At 38.4% G+C, this 21988-nt stretch overlaps 1 protein-coding gene across 1 annotated transcript in view; it reads right to left on the bottom strand.

Annotated features, from left to right (window-relative positions):
* Positions 1 to 21988, bottom strand: part of tenm2a (teneurin transmembrane protein 2a) — a 252260-nt gene that overhangs the window by 83535 nt on the left and 146737 nt on the right. Inside the window, exon 3 of the mRNA XM_053630714.1 lies at positions 9060 to 9269. Coding sequence (XP_053486689.1) covers positions 9060 to 9269 — 210 coding nt within the window. The remainder of the gene's footprint in view (positions 1 to 9059; positions 9270 to 21988) is intronic.

The following is a 21988-nucleotide window of genomic DNA, read 5'->3' as shown; positions in this document are numbered from 1 at the left end:
CTATCTATGTTGTTTTGCTAGATTTTTATAATACACGGCAATAAAATACAATTTTATTTATAAAATAAATTTCATGTGCAATCTGACTCTGACCTCATTTTTATGCTTGCTACCATGAGCAATGAAATTACCGCATACATATTGCCGTCTCCTGACACCTCCTGTTTCAAAAAGTTAAAGTAACATGACTTTAGATTATTTATCATTATGGATCTTACATATCTGCAGCAGAAAATGACTATGGAATTTGGAGGGAGTGGAGAATATTGATGGAGTGTGGCACGAGGTGTGCATCAGTGCCATTACAGAAAATCACACACACACACACACATTGCGATGGAAAGTGTGCAAACATGGCCACATTGCTGAGCTCAGGCCCCAAGTGGAAAGCCATGCATAAGCAGACCACTAAAAGCCTGCTGGCTCACCATGAACATGTTTGTGTGTTTATGTGCGTGCGTGCGTGCGTGCGTGTGTGTTTGAGTCCATATTCAACTGTTAAAAACTACGCAAAGCACTGAGCTATGAGGATGGATTTCCAGAGACAGCCGAAACGCAGTTCTAGACCTACATCTGTCTCGTTTTCAATAACTGGGGTTTCACACAGATCTGTAGTCTGCCTCGGGACAGCATTAAATAGCTAGCTCTAGCTCTCTCTCTCTCTCTCTCTCTCCGAGTCTGTGTTATAGGGTGAGGGAGGCTGAAGAAGAGTGGGTTTTCACCACCCTGCATTAATCTTGCAGTGATGCTTTGAAAACCTACTGGCAACAGGAACAAGGTTCAAGTTCTCGATCTTGGCTTGAGCTCAATAAACTGTTTATTGACATTTTCTGGAGCGCAACACACGCATCACAGGCACAAGGCGAGAAAAGATGCCCGCTCAGCAGGCAATAGAAGGACCCCTCTTTCTTTCAGTCACAGTAATTTGGTTATGTTTAAATAGACTTTCTCTCAGCTGCAACTGTATGCAAACCTGCAAGTGTTTTCAGTGCATATATGGCTACATAACTCGCTGTGTAAAAAAAAAAAATCTTTCCGAAGGACAAAAACTTGTTTGCAAAGTGGCCTCCTTAACTCCTTCTCCTTCATTTCTCCTTTTTCTCGGCGAGCTTTGGTTAAAACACTGGATGCCATCGCAGCGATAGGGTGGAGGGACAGGAGCGGCGGCCGGCCTAAATATTCCACCCACAGCCGGCATCTGCCTGGCCTGCTCATCTGCTCTAATGAGCAGTAATAGCCTGTCTGAGAGTGTCCTCAAAATCAACCTAAAAATAAACAGCCTTTTTAAACACCTCTCCAAAACTTAGTCACACACACACATGCATAAACACACACCAGCACACACTCATGCATGCGTGGCAATATACAATATTTGGCATAACGAGAAGTGCCAGACTTCTCGCACAATTATAATTGTAAAGCTAGCATTAGCTATAAAAGATGTTATGAAAAGACAATGAGGATGCGCTTCTCAAAACATGATAAATAGTGTAAACATTCGTATAATGATTAACATAGGATGATTTAACTGGCAGGGTTATACCACTTCATGGTTTGCAGGCAAAGAAAAAAAAGACAGAATTCCAATTTATAACGAATGGCCAGAGACACATGCCTGTGCTCTAGCTCTCTCAGCATTCTCAGGACACTTTTCAGCATTGCGATGCTCCAAATCAGTAGACAGAGGCCTGCAGTCACTCTTCTCTACTCCTGATAGCCTCTCTTGCCAATGCTCCTGGTCCTACTCACTCGCAATCTTTAGCAGGAAAATCTCTTTCACCCCGGTATTGGGATACACGCTGACTGTACCATGTTAGTCCAGATAACAAATAATGACATTATTTAAATTCAGTCCATGCTCTCCACACCAGGGCTGAGAAAGCACAGCTGCATGATACAGCCCATTGCTAAAACAAATCCCGGAGCCCAGTGTGCAGCAATGGGGGATGCAAATCAAATACTCAGTGTTTATCACGCACCAGCAACTACTCAGTGTCTAATGGCTAGGGTCTGAATGCATTGTTTTAAAATCAGTAAAATGATTGGTTGTGTTATACAACCCCAATTCCAAAAAAGTTGGGACGCTGTGTAAAATGTAAATAAAAACAGAATGCAATGATTTGCAAATCTCATAAACCCATACATTATTTACAATAGAACATGTAGTATTTTATGAAAAAAAAAAAAGGTCATTTTGAATTTGATGGCCGCAACACGTCTCATCAAAGTTGCGACGGGGCTAAAAAAGGCTGGAAACGTAAGTGTTACTAAAAAGAAACAGCTGGAGGTTAATTGGCAACAGGACAGTACCATGATTGGGAATAAAAAGCGTTTCTTAGAGAGGCAGAGTCTTTCAGAAGTAAAGATGGGCAGAGGATCGCCAATCTGCCAAAAACTGCATCTACAATTTCAGAATAATTTTCCTCGACATAAAATTGTGCAGACTATGAAAAGATTCCAAGAATCTGGAGAAAGGACAAGGAACAAGGGTGAAAATCAGTATTGCATGCCGGTGATCTTCGGGCCCTCAGGCGGCACTGCATTAAAAACAGGCTTCTGTATGATTCTGTAATGGAAATCACTGCACGGGCTCAGAAACACCTCCAGAACTCATTGTCTGTGAACACAGTTCCCCGTGCCATCCATAAATTCTGGTTAAAGCTCCATCATGCAAAGAAGAAGCCATATGTGAACATGATCCAGAAACTCTGCAGTCTTCTCTGGGCCAAAGCTCATTTAAAATGGACTGAGGCAAAGTGCAAAACTGTTCTGTAGTCAGACGAATCGAAATTTGAAATTCTTTTTGGAAACCATGGACGCTGCGTCCTATAAACCATAGAGGACTAAAGAGGAGAGGGACCATTCATTCATTTTATCAGTTCAAAAGTCTACATCTCCGACGTTAGTTCCTATGGAATGGGCAGCTTGCATATCTGGAAAGGCACCATCAACGCTGAAAGGTATATACAGGTTTTAGACCAATAAATGCTTCCAGCCAGATTCCATCCTATCATTACTTCTGAAAGACTCTGCCTCTCTAAGATACTCTTTCTATACCAAATCACGTTACTGACCTGTTGCCAATTAACCTAAATAGTTACAAAATGTTCCTCTAGCTGTTTCTTTTTAAATAACACTTACTTTTCCAGACTTTTGTTGCTCCCGTCCCAACTTTTTTGAGACGTGTTGCGGCCATCAAATTCAAAATTCCCTTATTTTTTTCTTAAAATGGTACATTTCCTCAGTTCAAACATTTGATATGTTTCCTATGTTCTGTTGTGAATAATATATGGGTTTATGAGATTTGAAAATCACTGCATGCTGATTTTATTTACATTTTACACAGCGTCCCAACTTTATTTGGTAAGTTTGGGATTGTAAAAAATACAGGTCTAAGAAATGAAAACAAACACAATAAACAAGAAATAATTTACTTAAAAGGAAAGGAAAACGTAAACTATTCTTCATTGTGCTGGAATGGAACATTAACATGGAACATTATACTAAGTTTATAACATTATTTGGGAACACTTTAGTGGAGGAGTACATACACTACACCTTCACAATACATTCACAGCATTTCAGAAATCTTTTATGAAGCACCACTGAAGGATTATGTAAGGCTTATTTCAGAACCTTATTTCATGGCTTAGTTCATGAGACTATATGACACTACAAAATGCATTATGTATAGTGTCTACAAATTTCACAAAAAGCAGACAAATTATAATGATCTGCAAGGTTATTATGTGCAAAGAAATAACACCTCTCTCTTCTCTCTTCCATGTAAATACAAAATCACATAAAACCTGTAATGTCACCTCATGAGTTTTGACGAAAGCCTTTCATCAATTCTGCAACACTGCTATCTAAAAGATTTATGTATAGCTTATGAAAAGCCCTATGGAGATACCCTTCAAATAAAGTACTACCCATTATTTTTTCATTCCATGTAGCCTACAACTTAAAGATATAATCAGTGATTTTGGCAGAAGTTAGCTAAAGACATTTGGAAACACAAGCTGGGGGTATGCTTGACTCGACACATAACTCCATGTACATGTGAGCACACAATACTTGCCTGAGTACATTTTGTACAACTGTAGGATTGAAAACAGAATCCACAATAGGTCATGTCAAGAGCTAGAGTCAAGAGTCAGTTACGATGCTGTGAAAAATGATTTTTTGTTTTTGTGTATATCTCATACTAAATAGTTTTAGATCTTCATATGAAATACAACATAAAACAAAGGCAACTCATCAATCCAGAGAACATTCTCCCAAAAGGTTTGAGGATTATCAAGGTGTGCTTTGGCAAAATTTAGACAAGCCTTAATGTTCTTCTGGGTTAGCAGTGGTTTTCACCTCGACACTCTTCCATGGGCGCCATTTTTGCCCAGTGTCTTTCTGATAGTGGAGTCATGAACAGTGACCTTTATTGATGCAAGAGAGGCCTGTAGGTCCTTTGATGTTGTCCTTGGGTCTTTTGTGACTTCCTGGATGGATTTTTGGAAGGTTGGCCACTTCTGGGAAGGTTCTCTACTGTGTAAAGTTTTTCCATTTGGAGATAATGGCTTTCACTGTGGTCCTTGGGAGTCCCAGAGCCTTTGAAATAGCTCTGTAACCTTCCCAGACTGATGTATTTCAATCACCTTCTTCCTCATCATTTCTGGAATTTCATTCAACTTTGGCATAGTGTGTTACTGGGTAAGACCTTTTAACCAACTTCAACCTGCTGAAAAAGTTCTATTTAAGTGTTGATTTGATTGGACAGGGTTTGCAGTAATCAGGCCTAGTCCAGCTGAACCCCATTATGAATTGCAGTTTCATAGATTTGTGGATTAAGTAACTATGGGGGCAAATACATTTTCACACAGGCCCACTGGATAACTTTGTTGCATCAATAAATAACATTATCATTTTGTGTTTCCTCAGGTTGCCTTTGTTTTTATCTTAGATTTTGTTTTAATTTCAGAAACAATTTAGTATGAGATATACACAAAAAAACAGAAGAAATACTTTTTCACAGCACTATATGTTGCCGTGTTGACCTAGAAAATGTTTACCGATTTTATATAAAATATTTTGGGACACATAGGCCCTGTGCACACCTGGCATTAATATACTTCCTGGTTCCTCTGACTGTAAGGGGACAGCACAGTTGTGAACAAGGTCCAATCTCAAAGATGCATTGTGATCCCATCACTCAAACCACATTCAGTGGAGGCCAGGGATGCATATGACCACATAACATTTGTAGTGTGAATGTGATGTGTCCTGGACAGCAACGAAGTTGTCATTACCCTACCCTAATCATTGTAAATAATAATAATAATAATAATAATTTTACAAATCATGCTGAACAATAGATCTCTCCCTCACTAGACTAATTTATAAGGTTTTATTTGCAGACTATGCAGTTAAAATGTTTGAAACAGCCCATAAAGGTACAAGAGATAGGATTCGTGAGAAATTTCTGCCTGTAAATATATGCAGTTCAAGACAGGCTTAATAAATGTGCGTGATACCCATGATGTATGATATCCGATCACCAGTGGTCACTGGAAAGCCATTCAGAATGGCAGATTTAAATGGCTATGTGTTTTGCTATCCACTCGTGATTGGTTCACATGAAATGGATGTTAAAGCCAGGTATAAACAAGGCCATAGTTGTCTCTGTGCAGCTTCATGGACACGCAGATGAGGCGTGTTAATTTGTGTTTAAAACACTATCTGCCATTGTTGAGTTTACGATTAGGTTATATTTAAAAATAAATACTAGTCTAGATGATCTGTAACAGATTGTTTCGGTAGGTTTATAGGATGTCTTAGGAGAAATTAGAAAACATTAGTCAAAATTTGGTAAAATTAGGTCTGTAAAAGTTAAATAGGTGGAGTTGAATAAGATTTAAATAATTTTTTTTTTTTTTTAAATTCTCAACATTTTACGCTAAGCTCGTCCCCAGAAGCTATAGTAGTTCAACTAGACTTAGCGTTAGCAAAGCCTATCAAGCCTATCACTTTCAACTGCACTCACACGAACACTCACCTGCTTGAAACTCAAGTTATAACACTACAACCACGCTCATAAAATAAGCTTCATAATGATTTAAGAGGATGTTCACGAGCACAGTTTGTTTCTTTGTAATAAAGTCTTAAGAGCTATAATCTCTGGTATTAACATGTTAGCATTGTTAGCTCCAGCTTCAAGACAGGCCATTCAGCCTTGAAAGCAAAGTTATGACACTATAAACATGCAAAATTCAGCTCATAATCATTTATGATGATGGTCACAAGTGTCATCAGCATTCTTTTTTCTTTGTAATAATATCATGTTCTACATATTGTTCCAGGTTATTTGTACTTGTAAGAAATAAAAATGACTATTACACCTTTAAATCAAACAATTCCCTTTAAAATGAAATGATTTAGTGCTAATACACAAAAGCTGTATAGTCCATATAGTATGTAATTTGAGACACAAACAGAGATGCCTTAATGATTGGTCAGATCTTTAACATGTGCGACATGTTACACCATATGCCGCATTCCTTTTTGCAAACAGAATCAAGAAACAGGAGGAAATATTATATATGTAATAGCCTTTCATCTATATGCTCTATAAAACATCTGATGCACAATGTGACTGCAACCAATTAGGCCACTTTGCTGAAATGATAACATGCTCCATCAACAGCTTTGCTTGGTTCTTGTTAAAATTTTAGTTTTATATAATGAAAAAATATTGTTCTTTTTTTTTGTAGCCTCAAAAAAGATTTTCTCCCCGTTTTTGAAAACTGAGAGAGACTAGGCTGTATTCACTCAACTTGAATGACAATAAAAACAATTTTGAGGCTCCAAAAAAAAAAAAAAAACAACAACAATATTTTTTAATTACATAAAACTAAAACTAAGAATAACAAATGTTAAAATTTTACCTTAACGGTTCATTTATACTACTAATTGGCACAGAAAAGAAAAAGTAGTGGAAATCTGCTTAATGCACAGTAAATGCCATTAGTATCGATTTAGCATAAAAGCAGACATGGACAGACACACACACACACACGCACACACACACACACACACACACATATACAGACACACTTCGTAGCACACTTTCTCTTTATAATCGTGTCTATCTTTCAGCCTCAGTGGGCTGGGTTATTGGGCAGAAACCTCATTTCCTGCACAGCGATCTCCCTCAACAAGATCACAGGACATTTAATTGAACTTGAAAACACACGCGCACACTCACTCAGCCACATACGTCACGACTCATACGACACACAAGTCAAAAGCATAAACAAAGACACTTGCTAGGGCTACTTGACAATAAGCCAATTATTTACTGAGCTGTTTTTAAACCACATGTAAGCGTTTAAAGTGTTTTCAAGTGAACGCTTATTCCGGGAAAATGTTAATCAAATCTGTAAATAATTCACGGCGTTCTATATTCAAAAGAATTATTTTCATAAGGCAACGTTATGTTATAAAGTAAGAAAGATAAATTACATAGCCGAAGAAAAAAGTAAACAGAAAAAAAAGCAAGTCTAAGCTACTCTTATTATTACAGCGTGTATGAGGAAGTACACAAACACATTTTTTATTAAAAAAATGTGCAGGCAAGATACATTTATACTCCGAAACGTTAATGAACTTTAAGGTGACATCGGCTATAATGCAGATGGTAGAGTAATTCCATATAGAAATGAGGCTATATATAAACGCAATATTATGTGCAATTTCTTGTCTCACATCTGTCAAGGCTCTGAATCATTCCAGCCATTTTTTTTCCCCAGAACTGTTACGCTGCTGATCCTGGAGTGAATTTATTTACAGCGTGGATTAGCCTGCCAGTGATTGATGTTACTCCACCAAACAGTAAACCAATTAGTGGCATGATGTAATGTCATTTTAAAAGGGTTATAATCATGTTGCTCTTGAACTTGGGGCCCTGATCAGGCGTAATAAAGATTTATAGCAGATCAAAGGAGAGGCTAATACCATTAACAATAGATTATATTCCAACAGAAATTACATTAACAGCTTTTTCTCCCTCCCCTTTGCTAAATATATCACCGGAATTGGAGATTTTGATGCAGGAGGAGAGTTTAGAGGACTGTGCAGCACAGAGAGGGCATTAATAACTCAAAAAAAAAAGAGAGAGTGCAGCTGTGCTCCAGCAACTCATCGGCTTGTTCCATTTGGAGGACATTAACCAAACCTTGTGCCAGAATCCAGGGCAGACCTTACAGGAGGCATTCTTAACTTTAATGGTTGCAACATTTCATTCATTGAATCACAGTATAATTTAATTGTCTTGTTCTTCTTCCAATTCTAAGTTACACAGGCTTTTATGTGTTTGTTAACTAGCCATACGCATGACCTAACATACTTTTTTTTTTACGTTCCATATATCAAATTTACTTTGAAAACCGCGATCATCTTGATAAAGTGATGCCAGAATGTATCCTACTGTGCGGAAAAACTTGAATTCAGATTCAGACATCAGACTGAACTCAGAGGAGCTGAGGAGAACTTAAGTTGTACAAAACACTACGCTTCCAGGCTTGAAGTTCTTGTTGACAAGCATGCAAAGCACATATCATAGACTGACAACCTGACAACGTGGACCTCAGAAAAATTTTAATCCGAGTTACGGCTTTGAAGGGCGTTTTTTTTTTTTTTTTTTTTGAGGTTGGGGGTGAATTTGCGTGCGATGTATGTTCCTTTTTGGGTTTAAAAAAAATGCAATGCTGTTAAGAGATTCAAGTGTACCTGTGGTCAAAAATGCACTGAACTCATCCATCCATCCATCCATCTATCTATCTATCTATCTATCTATCTGTTTATTTTTTTATTTATTAAACATTTTGTGCCAGTGTTCTGTGTGCATTATATATTTTTTTTCTGCATGGGAGAATCATCAGACGTGTATGACCTGACATGTGTGCAGCTTAGAGGGAACAGTAGCTACCACCATATCATATACAAATGATGGCACATAAGCAAGGGTGGTATGGATATGGGAAGTAACCCGAGAAGGTGGAGTTTACCTGTGGTGGACTGGGCCCTTAGAAGGTATGAGTTGGGGGAGATTTGGTCCTCTGGGTGGGGCTCCAGCATGGTGTGGGCGGAGCTGCTGTCCAGCAGGGGCACCTGGCACTCTCTGATGGTGGGTGGAGCTTGGTGGAGTGGCGCAGTTGGAGGAGAGGGTGCCGGTGGTAGAAGGCTGGAGGAGGCAGTGGAAGGAGGGAGGGGACGACCTGAAAAAAGGAGAGATAGAAAGAAAAGATGTAAACCATGAGGAATGGGTACAGCTTTACATCTCATCATACATATTATCATACAAACATTCACTGGAGTTAAACGCGTTTCCACGGACACTTCATCACATGCAAACTGGGAGAAAATAAAATGTCACACCATTCAAAATGTATATTACTTGTGAGCCTCTTGTGACTTAAGCTGTACATGGGATCCCCAAGCAACTGCATAAATCGACAGAGGAGACAGAAGAATGCACAACAGTGCAGAATGGAAATGCTGCTCCCAGTATTTTTGTCCTGCACAAACTCCCCACACACAGACACACACACGCACACACACTCTCTCTCTCCCTTGACATTACTCTAATATAGATGTCCTGCATGTGATTTCCCTAAGGATCCCACACCAGACCTACATAATATACGACTACAAGAACAGGCCATCTCTCACAAACCCCACAGTGTTTTTAAAGCTAGAAAACCACAAAAGGGACAAGTCATTATTTCTATTACAAGCACCTTTAGCTTTTGCTATAATTGGACTGACGTTGGAGGTAAAACTGTGACCATTTTCTGTCTTTTTAAAAATAAGTACGTTAAGTCAATCGTCATAAAAGCTGATGAATTATGCTTCTATTACCGTTCTTAATTACTCAGAGAAAACAATTATGGCTTGAGATAAAGTAACAAGTCTACCTTTTTTTTTTTTTTTTTTTTTTTTTTTACCTCTTAACGCACGAGTGTTTTGGTTGATGCATTTCTTTGAGATTCTTGTCAGTGTAGATACGGACCTCAGAGTCGAGATGATCACATATTGTCCTTCATCTTCTTAATTAGAATTAAGAAGCGGAGAGAAATTATAATGCTTTTGCAGTCCATATTGTCAAGAGGATTGATGCGTCACACACACAGAGGTCTGCATTACACTTTCATGCATCTTTAAGCCTTTAAGTCTGTAAGTGTTTTCATGTACATCAAGACTGAAGAAAAAGAAAAAAGAGACCAGACAGACTTTAAAAGAGTATAAAAGACTTTGAATGCTGAAGTACATTGAGACTACTTCATACAACTTTCATCCATACATGCATCTCTCTCTCTCTCTCTCTCTCTCTCTCTCTCTCTCTCTCTCTCTCTCTGCAGAGACCAGGCTCACTGAAAGCATGACTGCTACCAGCCAATACACATGTGACTGTGAGCAGTCAAATATGCTGTTATTGATTTAAGACTCTACTGGTCTATAGCTCAGACATACCCACATGCTCAGTGTCAGAGCAGGGTTTGTGACATCCTCACGCCAGAAACCATAGACAAACACACACACACACACACACACACACACACACACACACACACAGGACCGATACCTTTCTTTTACTTCTTTCTAGTGCCCCCCTACTTAAGACACACTTTGACCTCAGATGCCTCCAGATGAAGTACTGTTAATGCATATACTGAATTCCTGCTGTGTAAGGAAGTATATGCAGAGCTAAGCAGACCCCAGGGATGCGGCTCTGCGTCCTGTTAGATAACGAAAGATGAGAAAAGGAGGAGAGCACTCTATGTTTACAGCCAGCGTGCGATTACTGAGATCTAAGTAACTCAATCCTGAAACATATGGGAATTCAGAGAGTCAATTCAATAAGAGAGAGAGAGAGAGAGAGAGAGGGAGAGAGAGATAGAGGGAGAGAGAGAGAGAAAGGGAGAGAGTTGAATATTTTAGAATAATTCTTTTAAAAAAATAGATTAAATACCTGAATTAAAAAAAAAAAAAATCAGTAGCTGACATCAAAGAGACAAGGGTTCAGAGAGGGTAGACACCTTGGAACAGTCATTAAAATAATTGAACACATTATTAAGCTAGAAAAAAATAATAGGGGAAAAAAAAAACCTTCTTAAGTTAGAAAAAAATGCTTGAGATGAAACCTAACACAAGTGCTAGGAGCAATCACAAAATACAACCTTACAGTGAAGCCGTTATTTTACAGATTTCCTGATGCAAGGCATCAGGTGCAGGAAGAGAAGCCTTCTGTTTTGCAGAACATCATGTTTTTAGATCCCCATAAGAAAGATGATGTATTGTAGCTGACCATTGGGCTTAGTCATCTTTTTTTGACACTGTCAAGGTGCTAATTTTCATTCTCCCAAAGCCATGTTTCAGCAACAGGCAAGCAACTGAAACAATGAACTGTGTATTATTTGTATTTCATGTATGACATGCATGTATGTGAAATATATTTCAATAATATATGTACAAGTTCATTTGGTAAAAAAGCTACAGTCTTATCCAAGTAAAAGAAAACATACCCACTTCATTTACACAGTTAAGTGAAGTGACATTCAAATATAAAATATTCAAAAGATGCCTCAGACCAACCAAACAGTACAGACTTTAGACTGTAAATATAATCATTTCCTGAGGAAAATAAGTCAAACTAATTAAATCATTAAACTGTATAAGAGAAGGGATAGTTTTTTTCACTACAGACTTGTTTCTACTTATTCTTAATGGCATTTTATTACTCCTTATATCTTGATGACTGACGGTTCATGATTTCTGACAATTGTTCTACAAAAATACAAATAACATTATATACGGTTCTATATAAATACCTGTCCTTATTGATGAAAAGTTACATTTATATTTATACAAAATTACCAGTATGTGATTTATTATTGTTTTGAAATATTCCATCACATTTATTACCGTTCACAGTGGGGTCCAAAAGTCTGAGAGCACAAGTAAAAATGCTTCTAATTTGTATTCTTTTCTAGCTTAACACAACAATTTTCATTACAAATGATGATATTGACAAAAACTTGAGTGAAAAGTGGAATCTTTAAACTATTTATATGAATTTCAGAGCCTCTTAGTATTTGGTATGTCCCATGTTTTGCTTTAATGGTTGTGCAAAACTTTTTGATCCATTTTAGATAAATTCCTTCAGAGTGCGCCTGAACACATGCTTCAATATGCTTAAAACTAGTGCAGAATCTTGAGTATGAAATATTCAAGATGTTTGTCAGGTCATCGCAAGCCAGCGACATTTCCCAGAATGCACCACTAACTACAAGCATGGCTGAGGACAACTACACTTCCCAAACACACACACACGGACACGTTCACCATCTCCAGAGTTCTAATTAGTGACACCTGTTTACAATCACACATACACTCCAACCACCCTTGATAAGAGACTGCTCGTTCACACATACTTTGTGAAGTAAACATTGAGTTGCCATTGTCTATTTCGTTACCAGGCCTTTCAATCGTGTTGTGTTATTCTGGGTTTGACTTTGTTTACGCTCTCGACTTTGTATATCTGACTTGCCTGCTTTGGACTGTTTGCCTGATCACATGACCGCTGCCTGTTTATGTTTATTGACTTCTGTCTACTGCTTTGGATTTGTTATGCCATTAAACTGCCACACCTACATGTGCTTCTGTGCCTCCATTACCTGACAATGTTGAATATTTTCTTTCTTTGTTTTAAATGTTTTAAAATTTTAGAACCTTCTGTTTATTGATGCATGCAACAGGTTAGAAATAAAGTTGGGACAGGGGCAATTTAGGACTAATAGCGATGTGACAAGTTGAAATGAGAAGGTGATGTGAAACAGGTGAGGCAATCATCTAATCATAGTATATAAGGAACCTCCAAAAAACTCCTAGCCCTTCAAGAGTAGCGATGGTTCAAGGCCAAAAACCACTTCTAAATGTGCGTGATCGCCGATCCCTCAGATGTCACTATCTTAAAAACACTCATGAGTCTGTAATGATATCCTGACATGGGCTCGGGAATACTTTGGTAAACCTTTGTAAGTCGACACCATTCGCCGCTGCATCCTCAGATGCAAGTTAAGGCTTTACTATGCAAAGCAGAAGCCATACATCAACATTGTTCAGAAGTGTCGACTTCCCTGGGCTCGGTCTCATCTGAGATGGACAGTAGCACAGTGGAATCGTGTTTTGTGGTCTGACGAGTCAACATTTCAAATAGTTTTTGGACAAAACAGCCGTCGTGTTCTCCGGGCCAAAGAGGAAAAGGACCATACAAGCTGTTATCAGCATCAGGTCCAATAGCCAGCATCTGTCATGGTATGGGGGTGTGTTAGTGCCCATGGGTAACTTGCACATCTGAGAGGGCACCATTAATGCAGAAAGATATGTACACATTTTGGAGCAACATATGCTGCCATCCAGAGCAGGACAAAGCCAAACCACATTCTGCCCGCATTACAAGCGTATGGTTGGGTAAGCAGAGTGTGCGGGTGCTAGCCTCCCTGCAGTCCTGACCTACACAGTATTAAACAGTCGGCTGTCCCAACTTTTTTGGCATGTGTTGCAATCATCAGATTTGAAATGAGTGTATATTTTCAAAAACAAATTAAATTCATAAAGTAAAACATCAAATAATATGTTAAGAATGTGTTTTCAATATAGTACGGGGTGAATTGAATTTTCAAATGACTCTTTTTGTGTGTTATTTTATTTATTTATTTATTTTTTTGCATTTTCCATGCTATCCCAACTTTTTCTGAATTGGTGTTGTATCTAGAACAGTCCTGAACATGTTCAAAATAGTTTTACATATATTTATACCCATAAAATCTATATTTAGAGCAGTGACTATTATTATTATTATTATTATTATTATTATTACATTAGTACTATCATGTGTATTAGTTAGTTATTAGTAAGTTAGTAAGTGTATTAGTAATAATAATGCAATTATTACTACAGTGTATGTTTATATGTGTGATTTTTACAAACTTATTATTTGTGATCTCTCCAATTAGCATCGTACCCCTTTGAACTAACTCTATAATGTTCTTTACAGATAATGAAATGCACAGAGGTGCTCTTTTGCCAGGCAAACACCTTTTGGCATGACAGCAGGCACTGCAGGTCTTAAAGCGGTGGGGCGAAAAGTGTGATTCTGATTCAGAAAGTAACAGACTTTCAGCCAGTAGGATTCCTTGCTCTTTTGGAAACATAGAAATTCAGGAAGCCACACTCATTTAACATGTACCACAGGTCGAACGTCTTTCTTTTTATGATGACTTTAGAGAGAAAGTACATGAATATGAATTACTGATCTGGTGATCTGGTGTTAGATAACATCACGGCTCAAAGTTGCCTTGTAATTAAAAGGAATAAACCCAACATTGCCCAAATTAATCAAATTCTGCAGAGGACCAGAGTAGCATGATCCTGAGCAGTGCTTTCTATTCTAGCTATACAGTACCTCATCCACTTGTCTTCTTGAATTAATTGGGAAAATTTCTCTAACAGATGTTGTTTATACTACTTCAAATGACATTTTATCACACAGAATCATGTTGGACCTTCATGGGAAACTGACTGCATAATAAAATTACAGATAAGAGTAATAAGTGTAGTGGCAGTAGACAAAAAAATATGGATGCATTAATTCAAATATTGGGTCTTGGCCTGATATTGTCCTCATTAGCTAAAAAACTTCTCAGAATCCAACATCTGATACTATGTGATATAATATACATTACAGCGGTAATGAACAGATGACATGGAATGGCACAGATTTTAATGATGGCAATCACAGCATACCTACAAGTAACCTTATAAAACACCAGTCTTTTTAATAGAGAGTGTGAGAGCAGCTGACCCGAGTGTGCAGACCAGGATCAGTAAGCGTGGTCATTTAAAATGAGCGCAAGGCACCGTGAATTGTGCATGCAGTAAGCACAGTCTTTTAAACTAAGCAGGCAGAGAAACTGTCACGTGTAAGAGTTTGGAGACTTCGGTTCTGCAAGCACTGAGCACTGAGATATGCATGCTTCCAGGGTTTACACTCATGCTCGTGAGTCAAGATACAATTCATTTTTAATGACCGCGCTTGCCGATACTCTTCTGCACACTCAGGTCAGCCGCTCTCTATTAATGATACTGTTTAAATGCCATACCATCTTAACATAACATTTATTTGCTAGCAGCACATCGCAGTGACCAACATAAACTGAGCGAAATAAAATGTTCCATGTTGCTACGGATTGATTAATACTAAGCAGGATACTCATTTCTCTATTAATATCAAGACCCAAAAACATGTATCCCTGCAACAAACACAGAAGTAATGCATGTATATGTGTATGTTTGTAGTATGTGCACTGTATACCGTGTGTGTGTGTGTGTGTACACTGAATGAGGGTTATTAAATTCTTAAATCACCTTAATCACAAAAAAAAAAAAAAAAAAACCAAAAAAATTGCATTAGATGGCCAAAAGCAATTATGGGAAACTTAATCTCCTTTGCAATTAGGCTCAGGGGCATTTCTTAACTATTGTAATTTACTTTTGGTACATTTCTATAAAGGTCAGTGTAAATTGCTTTGTGTTATTAGAGCAAAAGGTTGGGAGGGGGACATATGATCCTCTAGATGATTCTTTTTTTCTTTTCTGTCCGTCCTTTTCTGTACTTCCAATCTCTTCATCAAGAGAAGGCTGTTCCGGTTATTGAAAGCTCTGATGTGGATATGACCTTGGATGTCTCTCCAGATAGAGTAATGCGATGGAATCTTTGCTATGATGCTGTGACAAAAGCAGCCGAGCTCTGAAGAATTTCACGCTTCTGATTGGAAAATCATAGCTAAATAGAGCTGCCAGCCACACATTGACCTCTATCACTTTTAAGCCACGAGGACTCGGCTATCCATTACTTTGGTTGAACACTGTTTCACTAAGTTGATTTTGCAGAACTAAGACTAAGGAGTATTATTATTATTATTATTATTATTATTATTATAGCAAAAGCTATAGGTGGTTCTGAAATACTGAATGCAAGGCTAAAATTTCTATTATGGGATGTTTAATTCCTATTTCACACACAAACATCTCACACATCCCGGTCTGGTACAAGGCCACAACGCTCCCTCTCTCCGCCCATCTGTCCAGTGTGGAGATGGAGAGCCAAAGAGGCCAAAAAGCACAAGGAGTGACAGCTGGAGCCCAGTCACACGGAAAGTGACAAATTACTACCTTAATGAGTGCAATTTATCATCTCTTCCCCATATTCTCCCTCCCTTTCTCTCATTCGCATTCTTTCTTTCCGCTTTCCTCTATATTCTTCAGTAAATTACATGACCACCTTGAATTCTACTACAACAAACCAGCAGTGGACCAGGATGATTAAATTGAAGAAACAAGTCACCTGAGACAACTGAAAACAAGTCTACTTCCAATGGCTAAACAGTTGCCAAGGAAAATGAGACAAGCAGAAGGAGATAAAAAGGAGGGAGACAAAAATTTGACTGCATCACTGCATCCCTACATCACCGCGTTCCTACATCACGGCGTCCCTACATGACCGCGTCCCTACATCCTCACGTCCCTACATCACCGCGTCCCTACATCCCCACGTCCCTACATCACCGCGTTCCCTACATCATCGCGTCCCTACGTCACCACGTCCCTACATCACCGCATCCATACATGACTGTCACTGCATAACTGTCCCACTGCATTACTATCAGACCTCATTGTGTCATTGTATTGCTAATAGCACTGCAAATATCTCACTGCAACCTTGCATATCTGTATTACTGTATTACTCTCAGAACTGCACGTTTCACTGTATCACCTGTATAACTACATCACTGTCAGATCTGTGGATATCTCACTGTATCACTGTCTGAATACATTTACGCCATGCAAATACGTTTACATTTATGGAATTTGGCAGAAGCCCTTATCCAGGGCAACTTTTCTCTCATTTATACAATAGAGCAGTTGAAGGCTAAGGGCCTTGCTTAAGGGTTCAGCAGTGGCAGCCTGGGAGTGCTGGGATTTCAACTAACGATCTTCCAATCAGTAGTCTAACATCTTAAACACTTAGCTACCACCTCCCTATACTGTACCTCACTGTGTCCATGTCAGAACTGCAAGTATCTCACTGTTACCACTGCATCCCAAATCACTGTATCACTACAACACTATCAGCCCTCCAGCCTCATGAACACTTTGAAGCTATCTTGCTGATGCAAATGACTGCATTCATGCTTGGAGTCCACATGTGTTAGTGTGGTTACCACAGTGCTGTACAACAGGACTGACAACTGTGTGTGTGTGAGTGAGTGTGTGTGTGAGTGAGTGTGTGTGTGTGTGGGTATGAAAGATAGAGAGTAAATATAGAGAGTAAGCACTATTCTGACCATAGCAAAGCTTGAGCATAAAAAACTGTTTGCTTTAATTAAAAAGTTGCCATTTATTTTCTTAAATCTTTGTTCTTACCAGATAATTTACACATTATTCCCCAAACAATTACTTTTGATATTTGACTTCCTTTACTCAGAACATGCAACCCCTCTAGCTTACAACTATACCGTAATCCTCCCAAAACAACTCAGCATAAGACCAACTGGAGGAAATACAAATCAAATCCACTTATCTGAAGCTGAACAGCACTTCACAGCACTACTGTGGCTCTTCAGAAAATTTATAGGTGGAAACAAAGAAATAAAAAAGGAAATGTAAACATATGCAAACGCAATGGGAATACCTGCACACTATACATGCTCACTGAAATTATTTTCAGTAATTTAACAGAACATGTCTCCTCATGAGGCTGTGAAGAATACCTGTGAGGAATCTTGCAAACAAAGTTTATATTTTGTAGAGAAAAAAGGGATATGTATGGCTTTACATAGTCAAACAAGAAAGAAAAAGAAAGCAAGAATGAAAGAACTGAGACCTGCACACACAGAGAGCACAATAAAGAACTAATGGAACTAACATCATGATCTACTATACTGTACTGGTAGTGCTGCATGTGTTTTAAATTTGTATGTATGTACAACCCCAATTCCAAAAAACTTGGGATGCTAAAATATAAATAAAAACAGAATGCAATGATTTGCAAATCTCATAAACCCAGATGTTATTGACAACAGAATATAGAAAACATATCAAATGCTTAAACTGAGTAAATGTACCATTTTACATAAAAAAAACCAAAACAAACAAAAAACAAAAACAAGGTAATTTTGAATTTGATGGCCATAACACAGGGACGGGGCAACAAAAGGCTGGAAAAGTACGTGTTGCTGAAAAGAAACAGCTGGAGATAAATTGGCAACAGGTCAGTGACATGATTGGGTATAAAAAGAGTATCTTAGAGAGGCAGAGTCTATCAGAAGTAAAGATGGGCAGAGGATTGCCAATCTGCCAAAAACTACGTCTACAATTTGTGGAACAATTTCAGAATAATCTTCCTCAATGTAAAATTGCTAAGAATATAAATATATCATCATCTACAGTACATATCATCATCAAAAGATTCTGAGAATCTGGAGGAGTCTCTGTGCACGAGGGACAAGGATGAAAATCAGTATTGCATGCCGGTGATCTTCGCGCCCTCAGGCGGCACTGCATTAAAAACAGGCTTCTGTATGATTCTGTAATGGAAATCACTGCACGGGCTCAGAACTCATTGTCTGTGAACACAGTTTGCCGTGCCATCCATAAATTCTGGTTAAAGCTCCATCATGCAAAGAAGAAGCCATATGTGAACATGATCCAGAAACTCTGCAGTCTTCTCTGGGCCAAAGCTCATTTAAAATGGACTGAGGCAAAGTGGAAAACTGTTCTGTGGTCAGACGAATCAAAATTTGAAATTCTTTTTGGAAACCATGGACACCGCGTCCTCTAAACTAAAGAGGACTAAAGAGAGGGACCATCCGGCTTTTTATCAGCGCTCAGTTCAAAAGCCTGCATCTCTGATGGTATGGGGTTGCAGTAGTGCCTATGGAATAGGCAGCTTGCACATCTGGAAAGACACCATCAATGCTGAAAGGTATATACAGGTTTCTGAGCAACAAATGCTTCCATCCAGATTCCATCCCATCTTTACTTCTGAAAGGCTCTGCCTCTCTAAGATACTCTCTCTATACCAAATCACGTTACTGACCTGTTGCCAATTTACTTAAATAGTTACAAAATGTTCCTCCAGCTGTTTCTTTTTAGTAACATTTACTTTTCCAGACTTTTGTTGCCCCGTCCCAACTTATTTGAGACGTGTTGCAGCCATCAAATTCTAAATTATCTTATTTTTTTTCTTAAAATGGTACATTTCCTCACTTTAAACATTTGATATGTTTTCTATGTTCTATTGTGAACAACATATGATTTTATGCGATTTCATTGCAATGAAAATCATTGCATTCTGTTTTTATTTACATTTTACATTACAGCGTCCCAACTTTTTTGGAATTGCTGTTGTATATAAACCGTTTTATTAATTTCTCATGTTGCGTTTGTGTGAGCTGCTACAAACTGGATATAGGCAAACATTTTATTGAAGGAAGGACAATTATAACAAACAAAGACTTGTCTCTAAATGTCAAATCCATCCTTTAGGACAAGCACCAGCCTTTACACAGATCTTTTGTATTACTTTAAAAGAAAATTCCATCTAGGTAAAGCCTTGTGCAACTGGAAGACGCGTGTCAAGGAGAAGCGGTCCTTGTAACTGAATGGCCAAACAGATCTCTGGAGATAAATGGAGATCTAGGCTTACCAAGAAAGCTTACCTTTTCAACAATGCTGAAATAACAGAACTGCTAATTGTTTCCTTTTTTCTCACTTATTCACCGATTTAAATATCTCCTTTAAAGCTGCTAAGATCTTACAGAGACCGTCTCTGTATCCATAGCCCACGATGACTAACCAGGAGTGGGTACTCAGGAGAAGATTCCATTTCATGCACATATAGTCACCATCACATATGTTCACATTCACACTGCTGATTATCTATTATGCTCAAGCCACTTCTCTCACTGTATTACCATATAAATTACATCCGAGTTGTTGATGTGGATTGTTGATATAACTATGGATTGTACACGGTCCTTTTAATGAACAGAATGGAAATAAGCGACCACCTAACTCCGCCTCAGAAGTGGGAGATACACATCCGTTCACTTAAGTGTTAAATCTTCTCCTCAGTCTAAAACTGGTCTGTCTTTAAGCCTCACAAATTCTCTATTTATCTTTCTCACACTGTGGGTTTGTGTATGCGCGCACACACACACACGCATACAATTGCTTGGCAACAGTTTACAGTTTCCTCTCAAGACTAGATATGTTGCATCATATATTAGCAACAAAATGTTTACTTTTTAAACACTGTTGTGAAAGAGTTTTTAATAAAGCATTTAATGGGCCATCCAGCTGTGCTCTCAAACTGTAAAATTTCACATTTCTCTTTGTGTTAGAACAACAATAAACCATTTTTTGTCAGCTACACTGAGGGGGCATTCATACTGGCAGTTTAGTCTGAAACAGAGCACGGTTTGCATAAAAAAATCGATAATGTGAAAGCTGTCATGCGGACCAGGAAGCGCACAACGGTTCCGAACCCGCCTGAGACCACCTGTAGGAGGTGGTCTGAGTTCGGTTGCACTGTAACTGTGCCACGATTCCCCTGAATATGAAAGCAACTTGTACTCGGGTCCGCAATTGTTCAGGAAGTAAAGCAACCTGTGTGTGTGTTTTTGGCAATCACGACAGCATTCATTTCCACAACACGTGTACCATGAGTGGCACGGGAACGTTGTGGGACACAGAAGAGGTACATAATATCAGCTGTGCATAAAAAAAGGTGAGTCATGTTGTGTTGTCAATGCGTGTTTGTGATGATGTAGGATGAATGCAAATGCACCAGGGCTCGATAGAATCAAGTAAGTCTGAAACCAGACCAAGGCTGAGGGCGGGCACTGTGAACAATCGCACTCGGATTCAGACTGCCGCAAACGTGCCAAGTGTGAAAACTACCTAAGTCTCATGTGCGTCTCTGCAACTTGTTTGTTAACAAAAACGTGACCAAAAGAGAGGAAAAAAGTATGTGAAAACAGGACTATTTTAATCATGATCAATCATGGCGTTTCATGACATGACAACCATGACAATTTACTCAGTAGATTAAACAGAATCAACTATGATATTAGTGTTCAAGTGAGATAAATGAGCGATGTGAGTGTTTTGTATTGATTCGGTGCATTACATCATAGCACATTTTGTAAAGTCAAATTGTGTTCATAGTGAATTTACAATTTGATGTGACTAAAGGGCTGTCAGTCACCTGGAAAGCTTACAGTCTAAAAGATGTGAAAGATTTGTATGTTTTGTTTCAAAGAAATGATGCGTTTTAAAAGAACTGAGGCATTATAACGTACTAGGTGAAATATATGGATGTGTCTGTTGAAGATTTGAAGATACAATGTTGGAAGTGCAATTAAACCATCAGCAAAGTGAAGCATGGTGGTGGTAGTGACCATGTTAAAAGTTGCCTCCTTGGTTGCTTGTCTGACTGATCCATACGAGTTACCCGGTTCTTACCGATCAATGAATGTTGGTCGACTTTCTGACCTGCGGATGGCGCATATATTATATATATATATATATATATATATATATATATATATATATATATATATATATATATAAATAAAATCAGATTTAATGGTGTTCTGTGAGCTGTTCGAATTCGGGGATATTTTCTTATAACCAAACCAGAACTTTGCCCCAGACTTATCTGGATAGCTCTTTGATGCTGTTTGATGCCTTCATGTTAATGTCAGTGCTGCGTGGAATAACTCTGGTATTCTTCTTGGTGCTACTTTACATGTGAGCTTTCTCTGTATCTCGGTGAGTGTGGAGGTAACGTGTGAGCTTCCTTTTAGTC

This window comes from Ictalurus furcatus, chromosome 8 (genome assembly GCF_023375685.1).
Source record: "Ictalurus furcatus strain D&B chromosome 8, Billie_1.0, whole genome shotgun sequence".
In the NCBI taxonomy this organism is placed as follows: domain Eukaryota; kingdom Metazoa; phylum Chordata; class Actinopteri; order Siluriformes; family Ictaluridae; genus Ictalurus; species Ictalurus furcatus.
The sequence above is the reverse complement of the archived record's forward strand: the minus strand, read 5'-3'. Positions and strand labels throughout refer to the sequence as shown.